Here is a 19837-nt window from a genome sequence, read left to right as displayed (position 1 = left end):
CCGATGGGGCGGGAGCTGACGCCGCCTGCTCGACCCAGGGCCCTGCAGGCCGTGCGGGCCCGCTTGGTCCAGGCGCTTCCTGGACGCCCGGTCCTCGGACTTGGACTCCGCTCTCCGCATTCTCCGACGCCTCTTCCGAGCCTGTGTCCTAAACCCCTCCGGCGCCTCCTCCGACTACCAGTTCCCGCGGGCCGCCTGCAGCGCCAAGACCTCCCCCAGGTGGCCTTTGGACAATTTCAACCTCCTTTTCCTTTTTTCCCCTCCATCACCTCAGCCACATCGTAGGTCGCCCGGAGCGCCGCGGGCTCCAGGAGCCATCCCCCCCCCCCCGTCCCCCCATCTTCCTCCTCATCCCATCAGCTCCCCAGCGCGTCCCGGGGAGCCTTCTTGCCCTTTGTGTAGGGGGGAGGTCTGGGGCTCAGTCTTGGTGGAGACACATTCATTTCAGCAGGTTCCCGCCATTTCAGGCCTTCCTCAGGACCAGGGTGGCCACTTGGCAGCCTGCCTCTTCGACCTTCATGCGATTTGGAGGTGTCCTCGGCCCTGACGGGCAAGACTTGGAGCAGGGCCTCTTGTCCTCTTTGTCCCTCAGCCCAGCGACTCCACCACAGAAACCATTTTCAACATGCGAGTTTTGATGTCTGATGAAATCCCAGGGGGCCACTATGGCTAGAGCTTGGGGTCCTCCACATCCTTCTGGGTGACCTGGCCGTCTCATTTCTAGGACTCACCTCCAGAAGAGTCACGGCCTTCGAGCGTCTCATCAGGTGTGTGCCTCTCGACCGACCACAGAAGCCACCAGGTCAGGATGCTGCTCCTGGCTTCTGTGATGATCAAGCTCATCAAATCCAAGGGCTCTTTCTCTGTCACCTCCTTCTCGGTTTTGTCCAAAAGGGTCACATGGCCAAGAACTCCACGGGGCTCTCTGCCTCATTCGCGTCTCTGCAGGCCTTCCTTGCAGCCCGTCTGGAGTGTTGTGTGCAGCACACTGCCCTCGTCATTTGTCCCCACTCAGTCCTCCCCTTCCACCTCTGCCATCCTGAGGCCCGAGCTCTGATGGAAGGGTCCTTAGAATCACTTTTTGCAGAGGTACCTGGCTGCCCTCCTTGGCCCCTCTTTTGGCCTCTGGCTCTATTTCTGTGACCCTCCCCTTACTACCCGCGCTAGCCTTGCTGGCTGCACCAGAAAGGGGGACCTGGGTCTTCTAATTAGGAGGGGTGTCCCCGGGGCCCTGGCCGCTGTAGCCTGTAGGGCCTTGCAACCAGCAGCTATCGTTTCATCTGCCTCAGGACTCTCATGTCCTCTGCACGATCCTTGTACAGAATCCTCCAGACGGCTGTCCTTGTCCAAGATTTCCTTGGGAATGGTGGCGTGATTAATGTCCTCCACAAACTCTACCAGGGTGCCCTTGGCTTTCTTGTCCCTTGAGGCTCTCATGTTCTGGGCAAGAAGACCGACTGCAGGACGGCTTTGACAGCTGCCTGCTCCGGGTCCTCTGGGGAGACCCCTGCACTAGTTGGGGCCTCCTGGATGAGGAGGATGATCTCCCTCCTGCTCCAGCCAAGTGTGACCCACGCGGCCCCTCCCAATCCTGCCAGTTCCTTGGGCAGCATCAGAGCTGGCAGCAGGCTTTGGCTCCCGGGGCGCTGGCACCCCTCCCTCTCCCATTGGCTACCTCCGGTTCCATGGCAACCGCTTTTAGGCTGTTGCCAGCGTCTGAGCATTTGTTTTGAGAAACCCAGTGAAAATGGGAAGATGCATTTTGTTGGTTCACTGGACGGGCCTCACACAGAGAACTCCACTCCACTCACTCGGGGACTGAGTCTGGGGGGACCTGGCCTTAATGGGGTGGTGGTGATCAGTCCTCACTCGGGATAATCTGGGTCTGGAGTGAGTTTAATGGTGAGAGCCAGGAGGCGGGGTGTGGACTGAAGCCAATGCTGGGGTGGGGATGCAAGTGGTAAGTCTGGGTCCCGGCAGGACGAAGGGCCCTGAAGGTGGCTGGGTGAGACGGACGCTGAGTCGGGGTCTAGCAGCGGCCCGGGCCTGGGGCAGAGGTACAGCTGCTGTCCGGCTTTCACAGCCCAGACCTTCTCTGCAGAGTGGAGCAGGTGGGGGCGGGGCTCGGAGGTCAAGTCCCGCCCATGGGAGGGGCCTCAAGCCAGCCCAGATCATCGGATGATAGTGACCCTCAGGACGCCGCTTGAATGATATCTCAATACCTGCCCTGTTGACACCCCAAGGACTCCCCAGTATGATCAAGGAGACTGCACCCCATGACACCTCTGACCTGCCCCTTCAAACCCTAGGGCCTGCCGTCCCCCTCCCCTCCCCACATTGTGGTGGTTACCCAGGCTCCAGGCTCCAGGATGGGCCCCAGGTAACGACATTCATCCCCTCCTTCCATCTGGGCAGAATATTAGAGATAAAATCAGCGATTCCTTTCTCCCCAGCCCAGCTGGTGGCCGAACTGTGGGTGTGCGCAAGCGAGGTCCGACCTGCAAGCCCAGACCAAGAACTTTCCTGCCATTGGGTCTGCTCCGGGGGCAGCAAGACCGCCTTTCCTGCCGCCCTGTTGGCAAGAGACCTGGGTCCCCAGGAATGAGGGGCAAGAAGCCTCAGGAACCTACGGCAAGTGAGAGTGCTGGGCCTGAGAAATCAGGAAGGCCCTTTCCTAGTCCCCTCAAGTTGTGCCCCAGCCCTTGGAGTGGAGGTAATGTCTGGCAGGACCCTGAGAGGCCCCTATGCCCCTTCCTCTCTGGACGCTTGGGAAACTGATTTCCCTTGCTTTAGGGAAACTGATTACACAAAACCCTGGGTTTTAAGTACAGAAACCAAATGTGTCCTGGGTTATGCTGAAAAGGGACTTCAGTGGCTCATGTCACTATAAAGTCCAGGCTGAATTAGCTTCAGGTCTGGCTGGTTCCAAGGCCTCTGCTGCTGCTACTGCTGCTAAGTCGTTTCAGTCGTGTCCGACTCTGTGCGACCCCATAGACGGGGGCCCACTGTCTCTGGGATTCTCCAGGCAAGAACACTGGAGTGGGTTGCCATTTCCTTCTCCAATGCATGAAAGTGAAAAGCGAAAGTGCAGTCGCTCAGTCATGCCCGACTCTTAGCGACCCCATGGACTGCAGCCTACCAGGCTCCTCCGTCCATTGGATTTTCCAGGCAAGAGTACTGGAGTGGGGTGCCATTGCCTTCTCCCTGCTGGGGCTACTTCTATTTATTCAGCCAAAGACTCATGACCAGCTCCCATTGGATCGGCTGGGTCACGTGCCTGCCTCTGCACCAATCACAGTGACTGGAGAGGGACTGGGCGCTTTGATTGGCCAGGCTTCAGTGAGTGCCAGTTAGTGATCCCAGCAGGAACCACCTGGATCACTCCAGGTGAGGGAGCAGATACCACAAAGAGAAGTGGAGATGAGTCACTTAGGAGATGGGGGTTGGAGGTGTTAAGGCAATGTGTGTGGACACGGGGTGGGGGGCTGGAAAGCAGGAGATTCTGTCCCGATGGATGAGGGCCAGTAGTGAGACTCACTGTATCTGGATTGGGGAGGGCCTGAAAGGGAGTACGGGATCTTTTCCTTGGCTGTGTGTATTTGTTGGAGAATCTCTGGAGTCCTGGTGGGGAGAAGAGCATTCACCCATTTCGGTGCTCACTGAAGTCATTCCCGCCTGGAGACTTCATTCATTCACTCACTGTTCCTCTAGTGTCTGTTCTGGGACCCACCTGTGCACGTCGCTGGGAACGGTGATGATTGAGATGGGCTCTGGCTCCTGGAGCTCAGAGCCTCCGTGATCACATACGGAAGTGAGTGCTAGAAACGAAAAGGCTGGATCCTCAGGGGAGGAGGGTCGAAATAGCTGGAGCTGATTCTGGATCAGGACCCACTTCCCGAAACGGGTGACATTGACCGGAGTCTGAAGCAAGGAGGCGACCCTCTGTGAAGAAGGGAAATGGAGACAGGGCTTTTGAAAGGGTTGGTGTACAAAAACCTCGGTGGCAGGATGGGGAACAGGAGCCCCGAAGAGCTGATGGGAGTGAGGTGTGACTGAGTGGGGAAAGTGGCAAGGCCTGGTCCACGGGGAATTGTGAGCTGATTATGCCAGGGATGTGACCAAGGAGCAGAGGGCAGTTGGGTCACCAGGAACAGAGCTGGAAGTTTCTCTGCAGTTTAGGTGCTCCGTGTTGCTGGGAGAGTTAAACATCTCTGAGCCGCACTTTCTTCCTTTGTGGGATACTTTGAGCTACTGTGTTGAGTTAGGCACGTGGAGGATTTCGCACACGTCCTGGGGTGCAGTAGGGCTTTAAGTAGCTGATATTGGTATTAGTCCTCTTCCTTCTCAGTACTATCCTAAATCCCTTTTTATATGAAGAGAAAGAAGATAAGATGCTTTAGGGATTTGCTGCGTCAGGGCGCCCTCTGGTGGGCACAGGGAGACATGGCTCACAGAAGAAAGCTGGACCAAAGGTTTCTAATTTAAAGATCTTTCTTCCCTCTCTCCCTCCCTGCTTCCGATCTCCCTGTCGTCTTTCCTTCCTTTCACATACATGGACCTTAGCTGGAGACCCAGCGGGGGTCCTGGTTTAAGGCAGGCGTCCCTCACCCCCTCACCTTGGAGTCGTCCCCAGGCTGGGAGTCTCAGGGCTCGCGGGGTGGGCGCGGGGTTGCTGGGTGGGGCTCCCTGACACATGCCTACGGACCTGACCGAATCTCCAGCTCCGATTGGCGGTGGCGCCCCTTCAGCCCACGGGATCAGAGCTCCCTGCGCCCCAGGGCAGGTCCGGGTTGAACCTGGTGAGCCCGAAGGATAACCTAGCGGGTCCCTCGGGGAGGGCTCTGTGCGTGCATGGGCAGGCACGACCCTCCTGACTCCTACGCGGGGTGTGTGTGTGTGTGTGTGTGTGTGTGTGTGTGTGTGAAAGTGCGGGAGGGGCGTCTGTCGCTGGGTCAGGGGACCCTGCATGGAGGTCTCATGGATTTGATTTTGTTCACGTGCTTATAGTTGCGGATGTGGGAGTTTCTCTTTGGGGCTGAGGCGTATGTAGTTTATCTGTGTGTTTCACTTGAGAGGACTCGGTGGGTCTCTCCGTGGGTGTGGTGGGGCGTCTTGGGGTGTGTGCACATTGTGTGTGTGTGAGCGCGCGTATGTGTGTGTATGTATGTAGGCTCAATCCAAGTGTGTGTCAATGTTAGTTTGTGTGAACGCAACTGTGAGTGCGTGTGAGCCAGTGTGTAAGCGTTTTGTGAGTGTGTGATCGTGCGATTGAGGCACGGGCTCACAGGATCCTGGAGCCACACCTTGAATCCAGCAAACCTCCAACACCAGCCCCTTCAGTCTGGGGGGAGGGGCGGGGAGATAGGTCTAATGTCCGAACCTGAAGTCGCAAGTGTCCGGCCTGGGACTCCCTCCCTCCACACTCTCCGCAACTCTCAGGGATGCTCCGTGTCGCAGAATAGCGGAGAGGAAATAGTGGAGGCTCTGAGCAGTAGCTGAAGGTCTGACGGTGCTACGTGAGCCGGTTGGAGTGTCTGCAGGTTGTGGCTCCGCCTCCACCAGGCGGCGCTCCAGGGTTGCTATTTGACGCACCTGCGAAGGTGCCTCTCCAGAGCTCAAGAGCGTGAGCGAAATAATTTGCTCAAATAGATTTAGTTCCAATGTAGGGGGCTGGAGTTCAACACTAACAGCAAGAACGATAACTTATTTATAGATCTCAATACATGCGCGCTGATTATTTAAATACAAGTGTAGGCGCTCTTATTGTACCCATTTTACAGATGGGAAAACAGATTCAGAGAAGGTAGATGACTTGCTCAGAGTCACCCAGAGCTGGAATATTGGCTTGACTCAAGTCAGGTCCGTGTGATTCCAGAGTCTTTGGCTGGACCCGTTCCTTGCTGTCTCCCCAAACTCTGGAGGGAGAGGGGAGGGGAAAAACTGGACATGGAGGAGTGAGGGCTGGGGAAGTGGCCAAGGATGAACTGGTGCAGAATGTTAGGGACCCAAGGTGCTGGGATGGGGACTCAGTATTGGGACTCGCAGTGGTCTCTGCATAAGCTGCCCCCATTGCAATCGTGGTCAGGTGTGGGTGATCTGGAAGCGACTAGCCGCTGATTCATAACCTCAATAGGACTTGCCGAGGGCTGCGGGGGGTTTGCTGGGCACCAGCATGCCACAACCTCTCCTATCTTCCTGACGATGGTAAAAGGACGTGATCCTCATTTTCAGGGACATGAATGGAGGCATGGAGAAGTTAGTTACCAGCCCAAAGTAGTAAGGATGGGACAGGTGTGTGCTGGCTAGTTTTTGCTGCATTAAAAACCACCCCAGAGTTTCCCTGGTGGTTCAGGTGGGAAAGAATCTGCCTGCAATGAGGGAGACCAGGTTTGATCCCTGGGTCAGGAAGATTCCCTGGAAAAGGGAATGGCAACCCACTTGCCTGGAGAATCCCATGGACAGAGGAGCCTGGCAGTCCGTGGGGTTGCAAAGAGTTGGACGCAACTGAGCCAATAACACGCATACATACCCAAACCACCCTGAGCTCAGTGACATAAAACACAAAGTGTTTTATTATGTTCATGGAGTCTGTAGGTCAGCATAATGAAAAAGCACAGTGGGCATGGATTTTTTTCAGTTTTGCAGTGTCTGGTGCCTTAGCTGGGGTGCCTCTAATGACTAAGGTCTGGAATCAGCTGGAAGCTTCATCAGTCATGTTTGGTGCCCCATCTTGGATGATCTGAAGACTGCGCTTAGCTGGAGATGTTGACTTGAACACATACACTGATCTCTCTATGTGGGCTGGGCTTTCTCGCAGCACGGCAATTATGCTTCAAGCAGGAATGTCCTGGAAAGGAGGTCTCAAGAGCAAATACTCCAAGAGAATTGGGCAAAAGCCTTATAATTGACCTTGGGAGACCCAGCATCACTTCTGCCATACCTGTTGAGGCAGTCACAAGCTTGTCCAGGGTCAGATTCAAGAAAAGGGAATGTGGTCCGACCCCACTCCTAGATGAGGATCCAAGAACTTGTCGCCTTGCTTTAATACTGTCATCAGTGTCTCTTCTTGGAGGAGTGGACAGGAAAAAGGAAAACTGTGATGAATGACCATCTTGAAACCCTGCTCAGCAGGTAGGAATTACAGACAAGATATATAACTGGTATTGCTCTCAGACACTTTACCACCAGTGCTAAGAAAGTGGGCAACACTGGGGAGTTTGGGATTGACCTGTAGACACTGCTATATTTAAAATGGATAACTGGGACTTCCCTGGCAGCCCAATGGGTAAGACCCAGAGCTTCCATTGCAGGGGGCACAGGTACAAGTCCTGGTCTGGGAACTAAGATTCCACATGCCACACAGCATGGCAAAAATAAAACAGATAAGCACTACTGTATAACACAGGGAACTCTGCTCAATATTATGTAACAACCTAAATGGGGAAAGAATTTGAAAAAGAATATGTATGAATCACTTTGCTGTATACCTGAAACTATCACATTGTTAATCAACTATCCTCCAAAATAAAATTAAAAATTTAAAGCAGTGAGAAACAAATGGAAATAGGTACCATACAAAGAATTGTGCAAACATAGCATAAATGCCCCCAAACAGCAATGCACATTTTGCAAGAACACATGAAAAGAAAAAGGCAGATGAAAACGTACAAAGCGAAAAGAGTTGTCCAGGTTGATGGAGGAATGGGAGGAGGGTGAGGATCAGATGTCATTTTAAAGACACGGAAGCAGGTGGAGTTGACAGTTCCTTGGATCTAGATGTCCTGAAAGGCATGCCACCAGCCACTGAGATCCAGACACTAGGCAGTGAAATGAATTTTGTTTTGAGGATCTGCTGTGGTGGTTTCCCTGGTAACCACTGGAGGGAGAGATTGAAGAAAGAGGAGCAGAAAGACTATGGAGTGGGGACAAAGAAACAGTGAACTTCATTCCCATGATTCAGTTATAACCTGCGGGAGAAACGCCACCAGTCATTTTTCTTATCTGAGGGCCCTAGGGTACCTTGTGTTGTACCAACTCAGCAGTGTGTGTCTCCAACTCAGTGGTTCTGGAATTTCTTGGTCTCAAGATATCTTACATTATTAAAAAATTCATCAAGGACCCCAAAGAGCTTTTGTTTCCGTGGGTTCAATCTGTCTATATTTACCATTGGGAGACTGTCAGCTGAGCAATCAGAAGTATTTACTTATGAACTTGTTTAAAAATAGCACTAGCAAACATGTTACGTGTTCACCCAAATAACATATGTGTAGCTATATTCTCCAAAACAAAAACAAATTGAGAAGAGTGGCACTGTTTTTATCTTTGGGGAAATCTCTTTCCTGTCTGACTCAACAGAAACTGGTTTCTCCTACCTGCTTCTGCATTTGTTCAGCTGCAATATCTCATGTCAAGTTGCCTCTGAAAAATTCCAGTGAACACTCGTGAGAGAATGAGAGTGAAAAAGACAGATAATGTGTGAGCAGTACTATGAAAATGGTGTCGATCTCACGGACCTCCTGAAAGGTCCTCGCGGGTTCCCTGGGGGTTCCACCACCGCACTTCGAGACCCTCCGCTCCGATAGTGCTTAGTGCTGCTGCTGCTGTTCACTCACTGACTCATATCCCACTCTTTGAGCCTCCCCGGAACTGCAGCACGCCGACCTTCCCTGTCCTCAACTGTCTCCCGGAGTTTGCTCAAACTCATGTGCATTGAGTTGGTGATGCTGTCTAACCATCTCATCCTCTGCATCCACTAGTTGTCCTTCTTAACAAGCAGGCACAGTGTTTGGCCTCAAACACAGGGAGTGGGAAGAATTTTGCAGAACTTTTAATAAGCTTTCTCTCTCTCTTTTTTTCCCCAGCTTGGAGGCAGTGGCTAGGCCAGTCACAGGTCCCATCTCTGTCCAACAGAGCATCCTAATTCCAGGACAGATATCCAGGGAGGGGCTAGGCAGGACAGATTGGGGTTCCCAATGCCCTGCCTGGCTGGTCCTTGCTCTCTAATTTTCTACTCTGCTTCTGGGACCATGTTCCCACTCTACTCTGGCTCACTCTGATCAGGAGAGAAATGAGGGAGAATTCCATCTGCGGCCAGAAAATGGAACAAAGATCCATTGCACCTGTCTTTCGGGAGTAAATGTGGGCTTAAGTACGAAGAGAAACTGGAATTATGCAAGAACGATGGCGGGGGCCTAGAATAGAAGCTGCCATAGTCAGTGGTGATGAAAACCACTTTTAAAACGATGCTGTGTGTGTGTATGTTACATGGAGTTAGGTTCTGAGCTGAGATCACTGTGAACTGATTTTTTTTGCATAGGTGTGAATGCCTGGAGGGATCCCCAAAAGTAGGGGAAGATGTGGATCGGTTCGAAGCTCATGACTGTTCCTGGCAGCCTACACACAGGCTTCCCAAATGGGGCACTAAACGCTTCAGGTGCCCAGATCACATTTACAAACTGCCCCCCAGAGGTCAAACTGCTGTTAATAGAAACTCCTGAAATATATGTCAGGGACTTGCCTCTGAATCTTAATCTCTTTCTATTTCTTCACCCCTCCCACCACCAGCTGACAACCACTGGTCTGTTTTCCGTATCTGTAACTCTGATTCTGTTTTGTTGTGTTTGTTCATTTGTTTGTTTGTTTTTAGATCCCACATATAAGTAAAATAATACAGTATTTGTTTTTCTCTGACTTATTTTGCTCAGCACAATACCATCTAGGTCCATCAGTGTTATCTCAAATGGCAAGATTTTTAACTTTTTAAAATGGGTCTTTAAATAATAAATTCCATCATATTTAGTGGCATATTACTCAACCATATATATATATATAATCTTCTTTATATATAAATACATGTGTAAATACTCTATATATTATAATATACAATAAAGATGAAGGAATCTTGTTTATCAATTCTATCCATTCATCTGTTAATGGGCACTTAAGTTGCTCCCATATCTTGGCTATTGTAAATAATGAATAATGTAAATAAATGAAAATCTATTCCTAAAATTCATTTCCCCTGTTTTTTATATATTGAAGGTAGCCGTTAGCAAACTTATGTATTACACACGTGGCTTGCCTTGGGGGCTCGCATTATATTTCTTTCAGACCACACTGCTCTAGAGAGAAGACTGACACCCATTTGATGGAAAGGAAAGGAAAAGGGAGAAGCAGGGGAAATGAAAGCTGGGGGGCAGGTAGGAGAGTGAGTAAGCAGTTTGGTTTGTCCTAGAACCAGTTGCCATGGTAACCTTGCAATAAACTCTCTTCCTACATTAAAAACAAAACAAAAATGAAGTGTTTGGGTTTCTTTTTTAAAAAAATTTCCTTCTTTATATATTTATTTGACAATTAAATGTATATATTTATATTAAATGATTGTATAAAGGGTCAAGAAAGAATGAATTCCCATCGCCATCTTTCAGGGAGCACCAGCTCTGGGCCAACCTCTGTTCCAAGGGCTTTCGTGGATCATCCTGTTTAATCCCCATAAGGATCCTATGAAAGTGAAAAGTGAAAGCGTTAGTCACTCAATCATGTCTGACTCTTTGCCACCCCATGGAGTGTAGCCTGCCAGGTTCCTCTGTCCATGGGATTTACCAGGCAAGAATACTGGAGTGGGTTGCCATTCCATTCTCCAGGGGGTCTTTCCAACCCAGGGATCAAACCTGGCTCTCCCACGTTGCAGGCAGATTCTTTAACATCTAGGCCACCAGGGAAGCCCAAAGATCCTATGAGTAGGGTTAATGGTTATGCCCATTTCACAGAGGAGCAAACTGAGGTGTAGAGAAGCCCAGGAAACTTCCCAGAGTCATGGCGAGGGCAGCAGTGGAAACCCAATGGCTGGGCCACAGTGCCTGATTCATGTAGAGGTGGGGTGAGGGTTAGCAAGGATGATAAAGGGGAAGTGTGTTCCCAGTAGCTATGACATTCACCCATCCCAGCCTATGGACCCAGTCAGGATCTCGGTCTTCTTCCGGAAGTGATGTCTGATTTCACTGCTGATCACACCCACACAGGAACCATATGCAAAAACACATAGTTAATAGTAGGTGCATGGTTATGGCTACAGAAACATCTGTAAGAGCGAGGCCTCACTGAGCGAGGCCAGACCCCATCAGTGAGGGCTGTGGACCCTAAAGGATGCCAGCACCTCGCAGCCGAGGCCTGAGTATCCCTACTGAAGCCGATTTCCACTGAGTGAGGCCTGAAAACTCTGGGCGTGGCTTGCACCTCAAGAGTGAGTCCTGATTCCACCGTGGGCAGCCAGAGGCTCTTGATCTACGTCTCTGCAGCCTGAACCCCACCTGTACACGGTGGAAGGCTGGAAGCGTCTACCCCTGAAGGAGATCGCGGGTCTCCCTAACTGCTGTCTTGCCCCCTGTGATTATGGCCTTTGGTGTGTGGTGGGGGGCTCATCACTGATGGTGATCCCAACTCCCAGAGCCTTCCTTTGCTTGGGCTCGTCTAGAGCTGGATCCCTTCAGACCCCAGCAACTGCGACCCAGGCTGCAGCCCTGGCGTTGCCATGGTGCCGCGGCCCAGCTGGTAGCAGCGGCGAGCCTGTGTGCGCAGGCTCAGGGCCGAGTAGCCGCCTCCGCGCGGAACTGCAGAGACTGAGCGGAGGCCGCATGGCCAGACGTGGCCCCGGCGCGGCGAGGGGGACGCACCTCTCCCCGCGGCTCTAGGTGCCGACCGCGCAGCCTTCCCCAACAACTGGCCCGGGCGCCGCCGTGTCACCCCGCCTCGGTCAGGCACAAAGGGCGGAGCGGAGGGGCTGGTGGCATCTCTGGATTTGCCACGCAAACTCCCTGTGGGTGCTAGGACCCCCATGAGGAGGGGGGCCTCAGGAAGGGCCGCCGGGTCGGCCGCCCAGAAGCAGCAGGAGCCCGAAGGTCACGTTCATCTGAACCTGAACTCCAGGACCCACGGCGCTGTTCCAGGGTGGCATTTGCCCAGGGCCCCGCAGCCCACGTGCGCCTCGGGCTCCCTCCTGCTCCGCGATCAGCGCCAGAGGCACCATGGCCACGGGCCCTTTAGGGGGACTGGTGCAGGGGGCTGGCCCTGTACGTGCACTGGGCCTCCCAGAGGACGTGGAGCCGGCGGCCATCCAAGCGGTCCTGCAGCCGGTCTTCCTGCCCCAGGGCACGTTCGGGCTGAGGAACGCCAGGTCCATGAGGGTAGAGAAGGCCAAAGCCACCGTGATGGAGTTTGTGGAGAACATTAATCACAGCGCCATCCCCGGGGAGATCCGGGCAGGGACGGCGTCAAGAGGGTTCTGTGCAAGGAAAGCGCGGAGGACACGAGGGTCCTGAGGCAGATGAGACGGTCGCTGCTGGATGAACTCCCCTCCTCCCGAGGCGGCAGTGGCCAGGGTCTCTGGGGACAGGTCCACTCCTCCCGATTCGGAGACTCAGCTTCGGGGGTAGGGGCCGACGGTCAGGGAGGCTGACCCCGCTCCTGGGGCGGCTAGAACGTCCAGTCGTCGAGATCGCGGAAACGGAACCAGAGGGAGCAGGTGGACACAGACGGGCAGAAGAGGGACTGTGCAGGGCGGCCATCCACATCGGGAAGCGGGATTCGGAAGACTCTTCTGAGGAGAGCCTGGGGCTCGCGATCCAGGAGATGGACCGGGAGGACCTCACGGGGATGAGGGTCATAGCAGGCTGCAGGCCTCCGCGGAGGAGTTCCTTAGGTAGTGGGCCCTCCAGAGCCAAGGAGATGACGGGCAAGGTCCTCCGTGAGTTCTTGGCCCTGGCAACGGTGATGGACAAAGCCAAAAAAAGAGGAGAAAGATTCCCCTTTCGGGCGGGGGTCGACTTGTCGGCCATTCTGGCAGTGGGAGAAGCGTCTGATGAGGAGACCGCGGACAGCGACGCCTCCCAAAGGAGTCCCAGGAAAACGGGGATCAAGAAAAAGAGAGGGTGGACAATCCTGAGTTTGTGGCCCTTGTGGCTCATACAGACCCCTCTGCCCAGGACGAGGTGTTGAAAATGGCTTCTGGGATGGAGTCGCTGGGCTGAAGGACAAGGAAGACAAGAGGCCTTGCTCGAGGTCTTGTCCGTCAGGGCCGAGGACACCTGGAACCGCGTGAAGGTGCAGGAGGCAGGCTGCCAGGTGGCCGCCGTGGTCCTGAGGAAGGCCAGCGACAACACCTGCTGGAATGAATGCGTCTCCCCACCAAGACTGAGCCCCAGACCCCCTTCAAGGGCAAGAAGTCTCCCCGGGGCGCTCTCGGGAGCTGAGGGGGATGAGAGGAAGAGGTGGGGCCGAGGGCTCCTGGAGCTCGCGGCGCTCCGGGGGACCTACGACGTGGCTGAGGTGATGGAGGAAGAAAAGGAAAAGGCCTGGGAGGGCGGGAGGTTGAAACTGTCCAAAGGCCACCTGGGGGAGGTCTTGGCGCTGCAGGCGGCCCGCGGGAACTGGTAGTCGGAGGAGGCGCCGGAGGGGTTTAGGACACAGGCTCGGAAGAGGCGCCGGAGAATGCGGAGAGCGGAGTCCGAGTCCGAGGACCGGGCGTCTAGGAAGCGCCTGGACCAAGCGGGCCCGCACGGCCTGCAGGGCCCTGGGTCGAGCAGGCGGCGTCAGCTCCCGCCCCATCGGGGAACCCGCAAAACCCGAGAGGAGGGGAGCGGCGGCCGAGCCTGGAGGGGCGCCCTCCCGAGACGAAAGCCCAGGAGGCGACGGCAGGAAGCAAGAGCAGGAAGGGGCGCGCGGGAGCCGGGACGCAGGCCGAGGCCGGCCCAGGGCTCAGCCGCCCGCGGGCTCCAAGTCGGCGCGTGGGAAGAAGACTGGTTGGGGCAGGAGGCTGCACCCCATGTGCCGCTAGGGCCGCTCCTAGGGGGCGAGGCTGCAGCTGCCGGCGGGGCCCCAGCTCGGCGCTCCCTCCGCCCTCCCCGCCGTGGTGGCAGCTCTGGCCGAACCATGCATTCCCGGCTCTTCTCTGCGCGCCGCCCACCGCTCGCTCTCCGGTCTTTTCAGTCCCTCCTTTGCAGGTGGTGCGAGCGATCCTGACGCAAGAAGAATGTAACTGTAATGAGCGCCCGTGGAGGCAGCAGCCCCAGGTGACGGGGCGGTCTCAGGGCCCACCCAGCCGACTTGGCTTTGCGTCTCCTGGCTCAGCACAGGGGCGAGTGTGTCCGCGGACACCGGGCACCAGGGGAGGCCCGCAGTGCCGGGCGTTCTTTCTTGTTCTCGGTGGAGCCCTGATCCCTTCCAGACTCATGCTTCTGGCCATCGTCCGTGAGCCCCTGTTCCTCATTCCAATCTGATGGGGGCTGGCCTGTGTGATGGAGGTTCCAGCCGGGCAAGAGGAGTGTCAGGATGCAGCTGAGCCAGGAAGCTAAACCTCCTGCTCGGGGTGGGGAGGAGAGGATTCCAGGAAGAGAAGCCTGAGAGGCAGGGGGGTGTGCTCCTGGGGGAGGGGAGAAGAGGTGGGGGAGGGGAAGGGAGGGGTGGAGACCAGCCACAGGGGCAGGGGAGGAGGGGAAGGAGAGGGAAAGTCCCTGCCCATCTGAAGTGCAGCTGGTACAAACGCACCAGCTTCTCAGGGCCAAGGCCTCCTGCTGGTGTCTACAGGCTGAATCTGACACTCGACCTGCAGTGTTTTCAAACAATGGGACTTCTTAGCAACACTTTCAATTTGTGACAATTCACATACGGTGTGTTGGCTTTTCTCTGCAGTACCAAGCAGTGCACCTCCCCCTAGATGTCCCACCAGCTCTCCCCTAGCCACCTCCTGTGGGGTGACAGTCCCCTGGGCGCTGGAGGGAAGGGGTGAGGCGGGAGGTTGCCCCGTGGAAGCGCACTCAGGAGGCAGAACATCCCGTGCAAAAGCCCCAAGCCACTGTGGAGATTGGGGTTTATTCATGTGTAACTCTTGAAGCCTCGGGTGCCAGGATTCCCTGCTGGGCATAGAGGGACCATGTCTCCAAATAGGCCACCTGCCTTCACAGGGCTGCCTGTCTAATTACATTCCACGTGACTGGAGTTGTGAACTCTGCCGGGGTCCCTGGGGTCGGAGCGTGCAGACATGCCGGTAGCGTGTCCCCTTCCCGGTCCTGGGATCCCTAGGAGGAAGCTGTCCCGCCCCTCGGTCTGCTCAAACGGAGAGAGCGGCATCCTGAGATTCTCGGGAGTGTCATCTGGTCCTGAAAGGGCCCGGAGGGAGAAGCCAGACACCGATAAGCTTTTCCCACTGTTAAGTTCTCTAGGGTCCGGAGCCCACGAGGCCCCGCCTTCCTCATTGCAGGCTCCGCCCCACACAGCACGCCCCGCCCCGCTGAGAACTAGGCCTGCGGAGGAAGCGTCCACCTAGGCAAGCGCTGTCGTGGCCTGTTCATCCACTAGGAGGCGCCCTAAGATCAATAGCTTAAATCATGCGCACCATTACCTTTCTTGGGGTCCACCGCTTTGAAGTTCCGCCTGTTTTCTAAATGCCAGGCAGCCCAAAACTGACTTTCCAGTAAAGCTGCAAAGTAAGGTCCTGAGACCAACTGCATCCGCATCTCCTGGGAACTTCTTAGCAATGCATATTCTCAGGCCCACCCCAGACCTAAAGATCTACTGAATGACGTCTAAGAAGTCCAGGCCAGGACTGCAGCCTGTCGGGAGGACCCAGCTGGGCTTTAGCCCTACCTCTAAGAATTTCCCTTTATCCGGCCTCTATCGAGGCCGGGGCATGGTTATTTGCTGTCTGTTTTCCCTCGCGTTAGGGGGACACAGACAATACAGAGAGAAGTCCCCCAGCTCCCAGGGTGTGTAGCAACCCGATTATAAGCTCACTGTAGCAACTTGATACATTGCTCACTATCACACCACAATCCAGTTCTTTGGCTTGTTCCTAGTGCATTGATTTTTTCCCAATGTATCCAGTGACCAAGCTGCCCCAGATTCTTGGGCCGCATAGCCTGCTCTAGCAATTCACAGCTCTGATGTGAAGGGCCCCTGAACCCACACGTTGGACATGTTTCCCAAATTATTCTTCTGTATGTGGTAACCAAGAAGGGATGAAGCATGTAAACTGCAGGACCTGGACCCACCAAGTCTGCAGAACCCAGGTGGGAGTGGCAGGAAAAGTGACTTTAACACGGGTAAGCATCACGGACGGTGGGAGTAAAGGGGACACAAGGCTGTGACAAAATCACCCCGGAGCATTTTTCAGTTGCCAAGCCAGAGCCAAGAAATAAGCTGGTAAATATTTTTATTTGCATGTTGACCTGCGCCCTCTTTTCCAGTTCCAGGAGGCAGGGAGTGAAAGTGTATGGGCAAAAGGGGGAAGAAAAAGGGGAAGAGGAAGGGATTTCTCCTTTGCCTCGCTCCCTTTTCCAGGATGAGCACCTAGAGTTGCATTTGAGGAAGTTAAAATCATAGGGGATGCAACTCCATTGTATGGGTTTCTTTCATTACATTCCTTGGGTTACTATAAAGAGTCTGTATTAAAAAAAAAAAATCAATGCAAAAAAAAAAAAGTCAATGCATAGGGAATTCCCCGGCAGTCCAGTGGTTAGGACTCAGCACTTTCACCACTGGGGAGACCTGGGTTCAATCCCTGGTCAGGAAACTAAGATCCCACAAGCCATGTGGGAAAAAAGAGAAAGAAAGATAGAAAAAAAAAAATCAATGCATAGAAAATACAGTTTTAATAAGAAAGGGACATTCGGTAGAGACGTGAGAGGCACTGCCAGGCCTTCACTCTACCTCCATTTTCAAGTGTGGAGAGTCAGACACATGCCGTGAGGGACCCACACTGCGGCAGGTGCTGAGGTCCTCCGTGGCCCCCCTGCCCTCACCTCACAGCTGGTCCTCTTGCTCTCCACGCTCTGCCTCCGCTCTGGCCTCGGCCCGCAGGACCCTGAGGCTCCTGGCCTCGCCTGCCCTGGGCACTCTCTTGGGTAGCATGGGCAACCGGGGAGTGTGCCAGAAGGCTCTCCGGCGCTTCCGAAACCATGAAAAGCGTCCGGGGGTCTGGAACCTCACTGTCTTGACTGGTTTCCGGGTCCGAGCTCCTGCAGTGGCCCCTGTGGCCCTTCCGGCAGCTGAGGAGTCAGCCTCCGGAACAGCTGGGGTCTCTGCCCTCTGATTACAGGCAGCTTCTGCCCTCTGGACCGATCCAGCTTCTTCCCCATCAGGTACAGCCTCTGCTCCCTGGACAACCGGGGCCTCTGCCCTAGGATCCTCTGCAGCTTCTGCCCTCGGGTCAGCCGGGGCCTCTGCCCCCTGGACAGCCAGGGCATCTGCTCTCTGATTATCCACAGCCTCTGCCTCCTGGACAGCTATGGGCCCTGCTCTCTGATTAGCTATAGCCTCCCCCCTCTGATTATCTACAGCCTCCCCCCTCTGATTACCTACAGCCTCCCCCCTCTGATTAGCTACAGCCTCCCCCCTCTGATTATCTGTGGCCTCCCCCCTCTGATTATTTGCAGCCTCCACCCTCTGCTCATTTGCAGCCTCTCCCCCCTGAGCTCTGGAAGCTGTTTCCTCTCTCCTGCGACGTCTGAAGGAAGCCCAGTTGATCTGGGGCCTCCATCGCCTTGGGGGGGTCTCAGCCACCCGCCCATCTCGTGCATTTCCCAGGTTACACCCCAGGCTGGCGCTGCCTGGCACCGATGCACTGTCCCTCTCCACCCCGGTAGAGGCCTGCCTGGCCTCGCCCACCCCGGGGCTGGACTTCGGTGTCCAGCCCTTCACCCTCCGCTTCAGCTTCCCCCAGGACACCTGGCTGACACACTCCCGCCACCTGTCCGCTTTGGACTGCTGGGGCCCTGGGCTGTTGTCAAACATGGGTATGGGCAGGTTCACCCGGCGGCGGGGAGGAGGCGCGCTGGGTTTCTTCTCCCCTCGCCGGAGGAAGGCCTCCACCAGTTCCTCATCATCCTCGCTCTCCAGGTCGCTCCCGAGGAACTTGCTGCCCAGGTAACTGACGGGCATTCTGCGCACCTTCCTGCCACGGCCGGCGCCTTTGCGGCCCTTGTCAGCCTTGTTCCTGGAGGTCTCGAAATCGCTGAACTCGCTGTCACTGGCGTTACTGCTGTCATAAGTGCCCACGACCAGCCGGGGGGGTGGGGTCACCATCTGCTGGACTCTCCTCCTCACTCGGGGCTCCTTAGACTTTCTAGGGGGCTGGGGTGGATGCGGGGTGCTCTTCTCGATGATGCGGGCCACGTCCTCCAGGGTGCGGCCCTCTTCTTCCAGAAACTGGATCAGCCGTTCCCGAAATTCTGCCTCCTTGGTGGCCGGCTTGGAAATGACCCTCCAGACGCCCCCGGCCAGCCGGACCTCGCGGGGGATGAGCAGATAGTCCACATCTTCCCCAATCTGCAGCATGCCCACGGTGGAGTCCTCCTCCCGGCGGAACACCTTGCCGATTTTCTTAAAGGTCCCCACGGGCTTCAAAGCTTCGACGAGGACGTCCAGATCCACGTCTTTGCAGACGTCCGGGACGCTCCAAAGGATGAGGCAGTCGGGGGACGGGAGGAAGCCCCAGGGGAACCAGCCCCCCACATGGCTTTTCTCGAGCGTCTTTAAGATCTCCAGGGTGAAATCTGGGCTGGGGGCAATGAGCCCAAACTGCTCGTAGCCTCGAGTCTTGGGCGGGGAGAGGGGAGTAGGTTGCTCTCCCGGCAGCGCTGCCCAGAGAGTCTCACTTCCCACTTTTCTCTGCAACAAGTCCGGTCTCAATCCGCTCCCCGCGAAGGATTAGCGGGAATCAATTTCCAGGATGCTTACTTGAGCCGGGGTGAGGTTAGTTCTGAGGCTCCCAGCCCACTGCAAGCTGCAGACGCGGTGTCCCGGCTCCAACTGCGGGCGCACGGGCTGGCCGGTGGTTCATCCTGTGCCCCAGATGCGCCTGGAACTTGAGAGAGGACTTCGCAGACAAAGGCGGCTCAGCCTTGGCTGTTCAATATGGCCGAGGCGCTCGGAGGCCGCGGCGCAGCTCCCCAGGAGGGTCTCCCACTCCGAGGCAGGCTGCCACCTCAAGTCAGGCTGACCTTGCCGCGCCTCCCGCCTCCCGGCCGAGGAGCGCGCGCGCGGGCAGGAAGTTCCTCCTCGCCGGCCCCCAGGATGGGGCCCACCTTCCCCCTTCTCATCTTACACTCCGGGACTCGGGAAGACTGACAGGGGGCTGTCCACTCCCTTCGGGACGCCCTCATTCCCCTCCTCCACAGGGGTGTGGCCGCGCCCCGGGCCTCTCTGAGGCCCCGTCTTCCTAGCCGATCGCCCCGCGCCGAAGCGAAGCCCACGTCAGCAGCTTTCCCCGGGAAAGGCGGCCGTTCCCAAACCTGCCATCCCAAACGTGCGGGTTCCAGCCAAGCCCGGAAGGTGGGCGTGCAAATGGGGCAGTCCCTCTGAAACCCGTTGGCACGGTGTATTACTATTTTAAAATCACGTGACTTTGGTATCAGCACTTCCTACCTATAGACCCAAACAGGTGGGTAGAGAACTTGGTACCAGCTCCAGGATGGAGCTTGGCACACAGTAGGTGCTCTAGAATACTTTTGAGTGAGTGAATGAATGGTTGGATGGGATCACGGGCTTCAGTGGACAAGAGACTGAGCAAACTCCCGCAGATAGTGAAGGACACGGAAGCCTGGCTGTGCTGCAGTCCATGAGGTTGCAAAGAGTTGGACACAACTTAGCCACCAAACAACAGCAACCTGATCATCAGTAGAAACTCGGTTCTTTCAGTAAAATATTAGGCAGCTATGAAAAAAAAAAGTAACTGAGGACAGTCACCTTTTATGGAGCACTGCTGCTGCTAAGTCGCTTCAGTCGTGTCCGACTCTGTGCGACCCCATAGCCGGCAGCCCACCAGGACTAGCTATGTATTAATACT

The 19837-nt window shown here is 55.4% G+C and overlaps 2 protein-coding genes across 2 annotated transcripts; one reads left to right on the top strand and one right to left on the bottom strand.

Annotated features, from left to right (window-relative positions):
- On the top strand, positions 10315 to 14439 carry PNMAL2 (paraneoplastic Ma antigen family like 2). The gene is given in 10 exon segments (XM_018063193.1): positions 10315 to 12249; positions 12252 to 12349; positions 12351 to 12577; positions 12579 to 12654; positions 12657 to 12740; positions 12742 to 12886; positions 12889 to 13015; positions 13017 to 13428; positions 13527 to 13743; positions 13746 to 14439. Coding segments are annotated over 10 exon segments (1698 nt in total). The 5' UTR covers positions 10315 to 12023; the 3' UTR covers positions 13832 to 14439.
- CCDC8 (coiled-coil domain containing 8) lies at positions 16188 to 19632 on the bottom strand. The gene has a single exon (XM_005709596.3). The coding sequence runs from the start codon at positions 18325 to 18327 to the stop codon at positions 16795 to 16797; it is 1533 nt and encodes a 510-aa protein (XP_005709653.3). The 5' UTR covers positions 18328 to 19632; the 3' UTR covers positions 16188 to 16794.

This window comes from Capra hircus, chromosome 18, assembly GCF_001704415.2.
Source record: "Capra hircus breed San Clemente chromosome 18, ASM170441v1, whole genome shotgun sequence".
Lineage (NCBI taxonomy): Eukaryota > Metazoa > Chordata > Mammalia > Artiodactyla > Bovidae > Capra > Capra hircus.
This window is presented reverse-complemented; position numbering and strand designations above follow the sequence as displayed.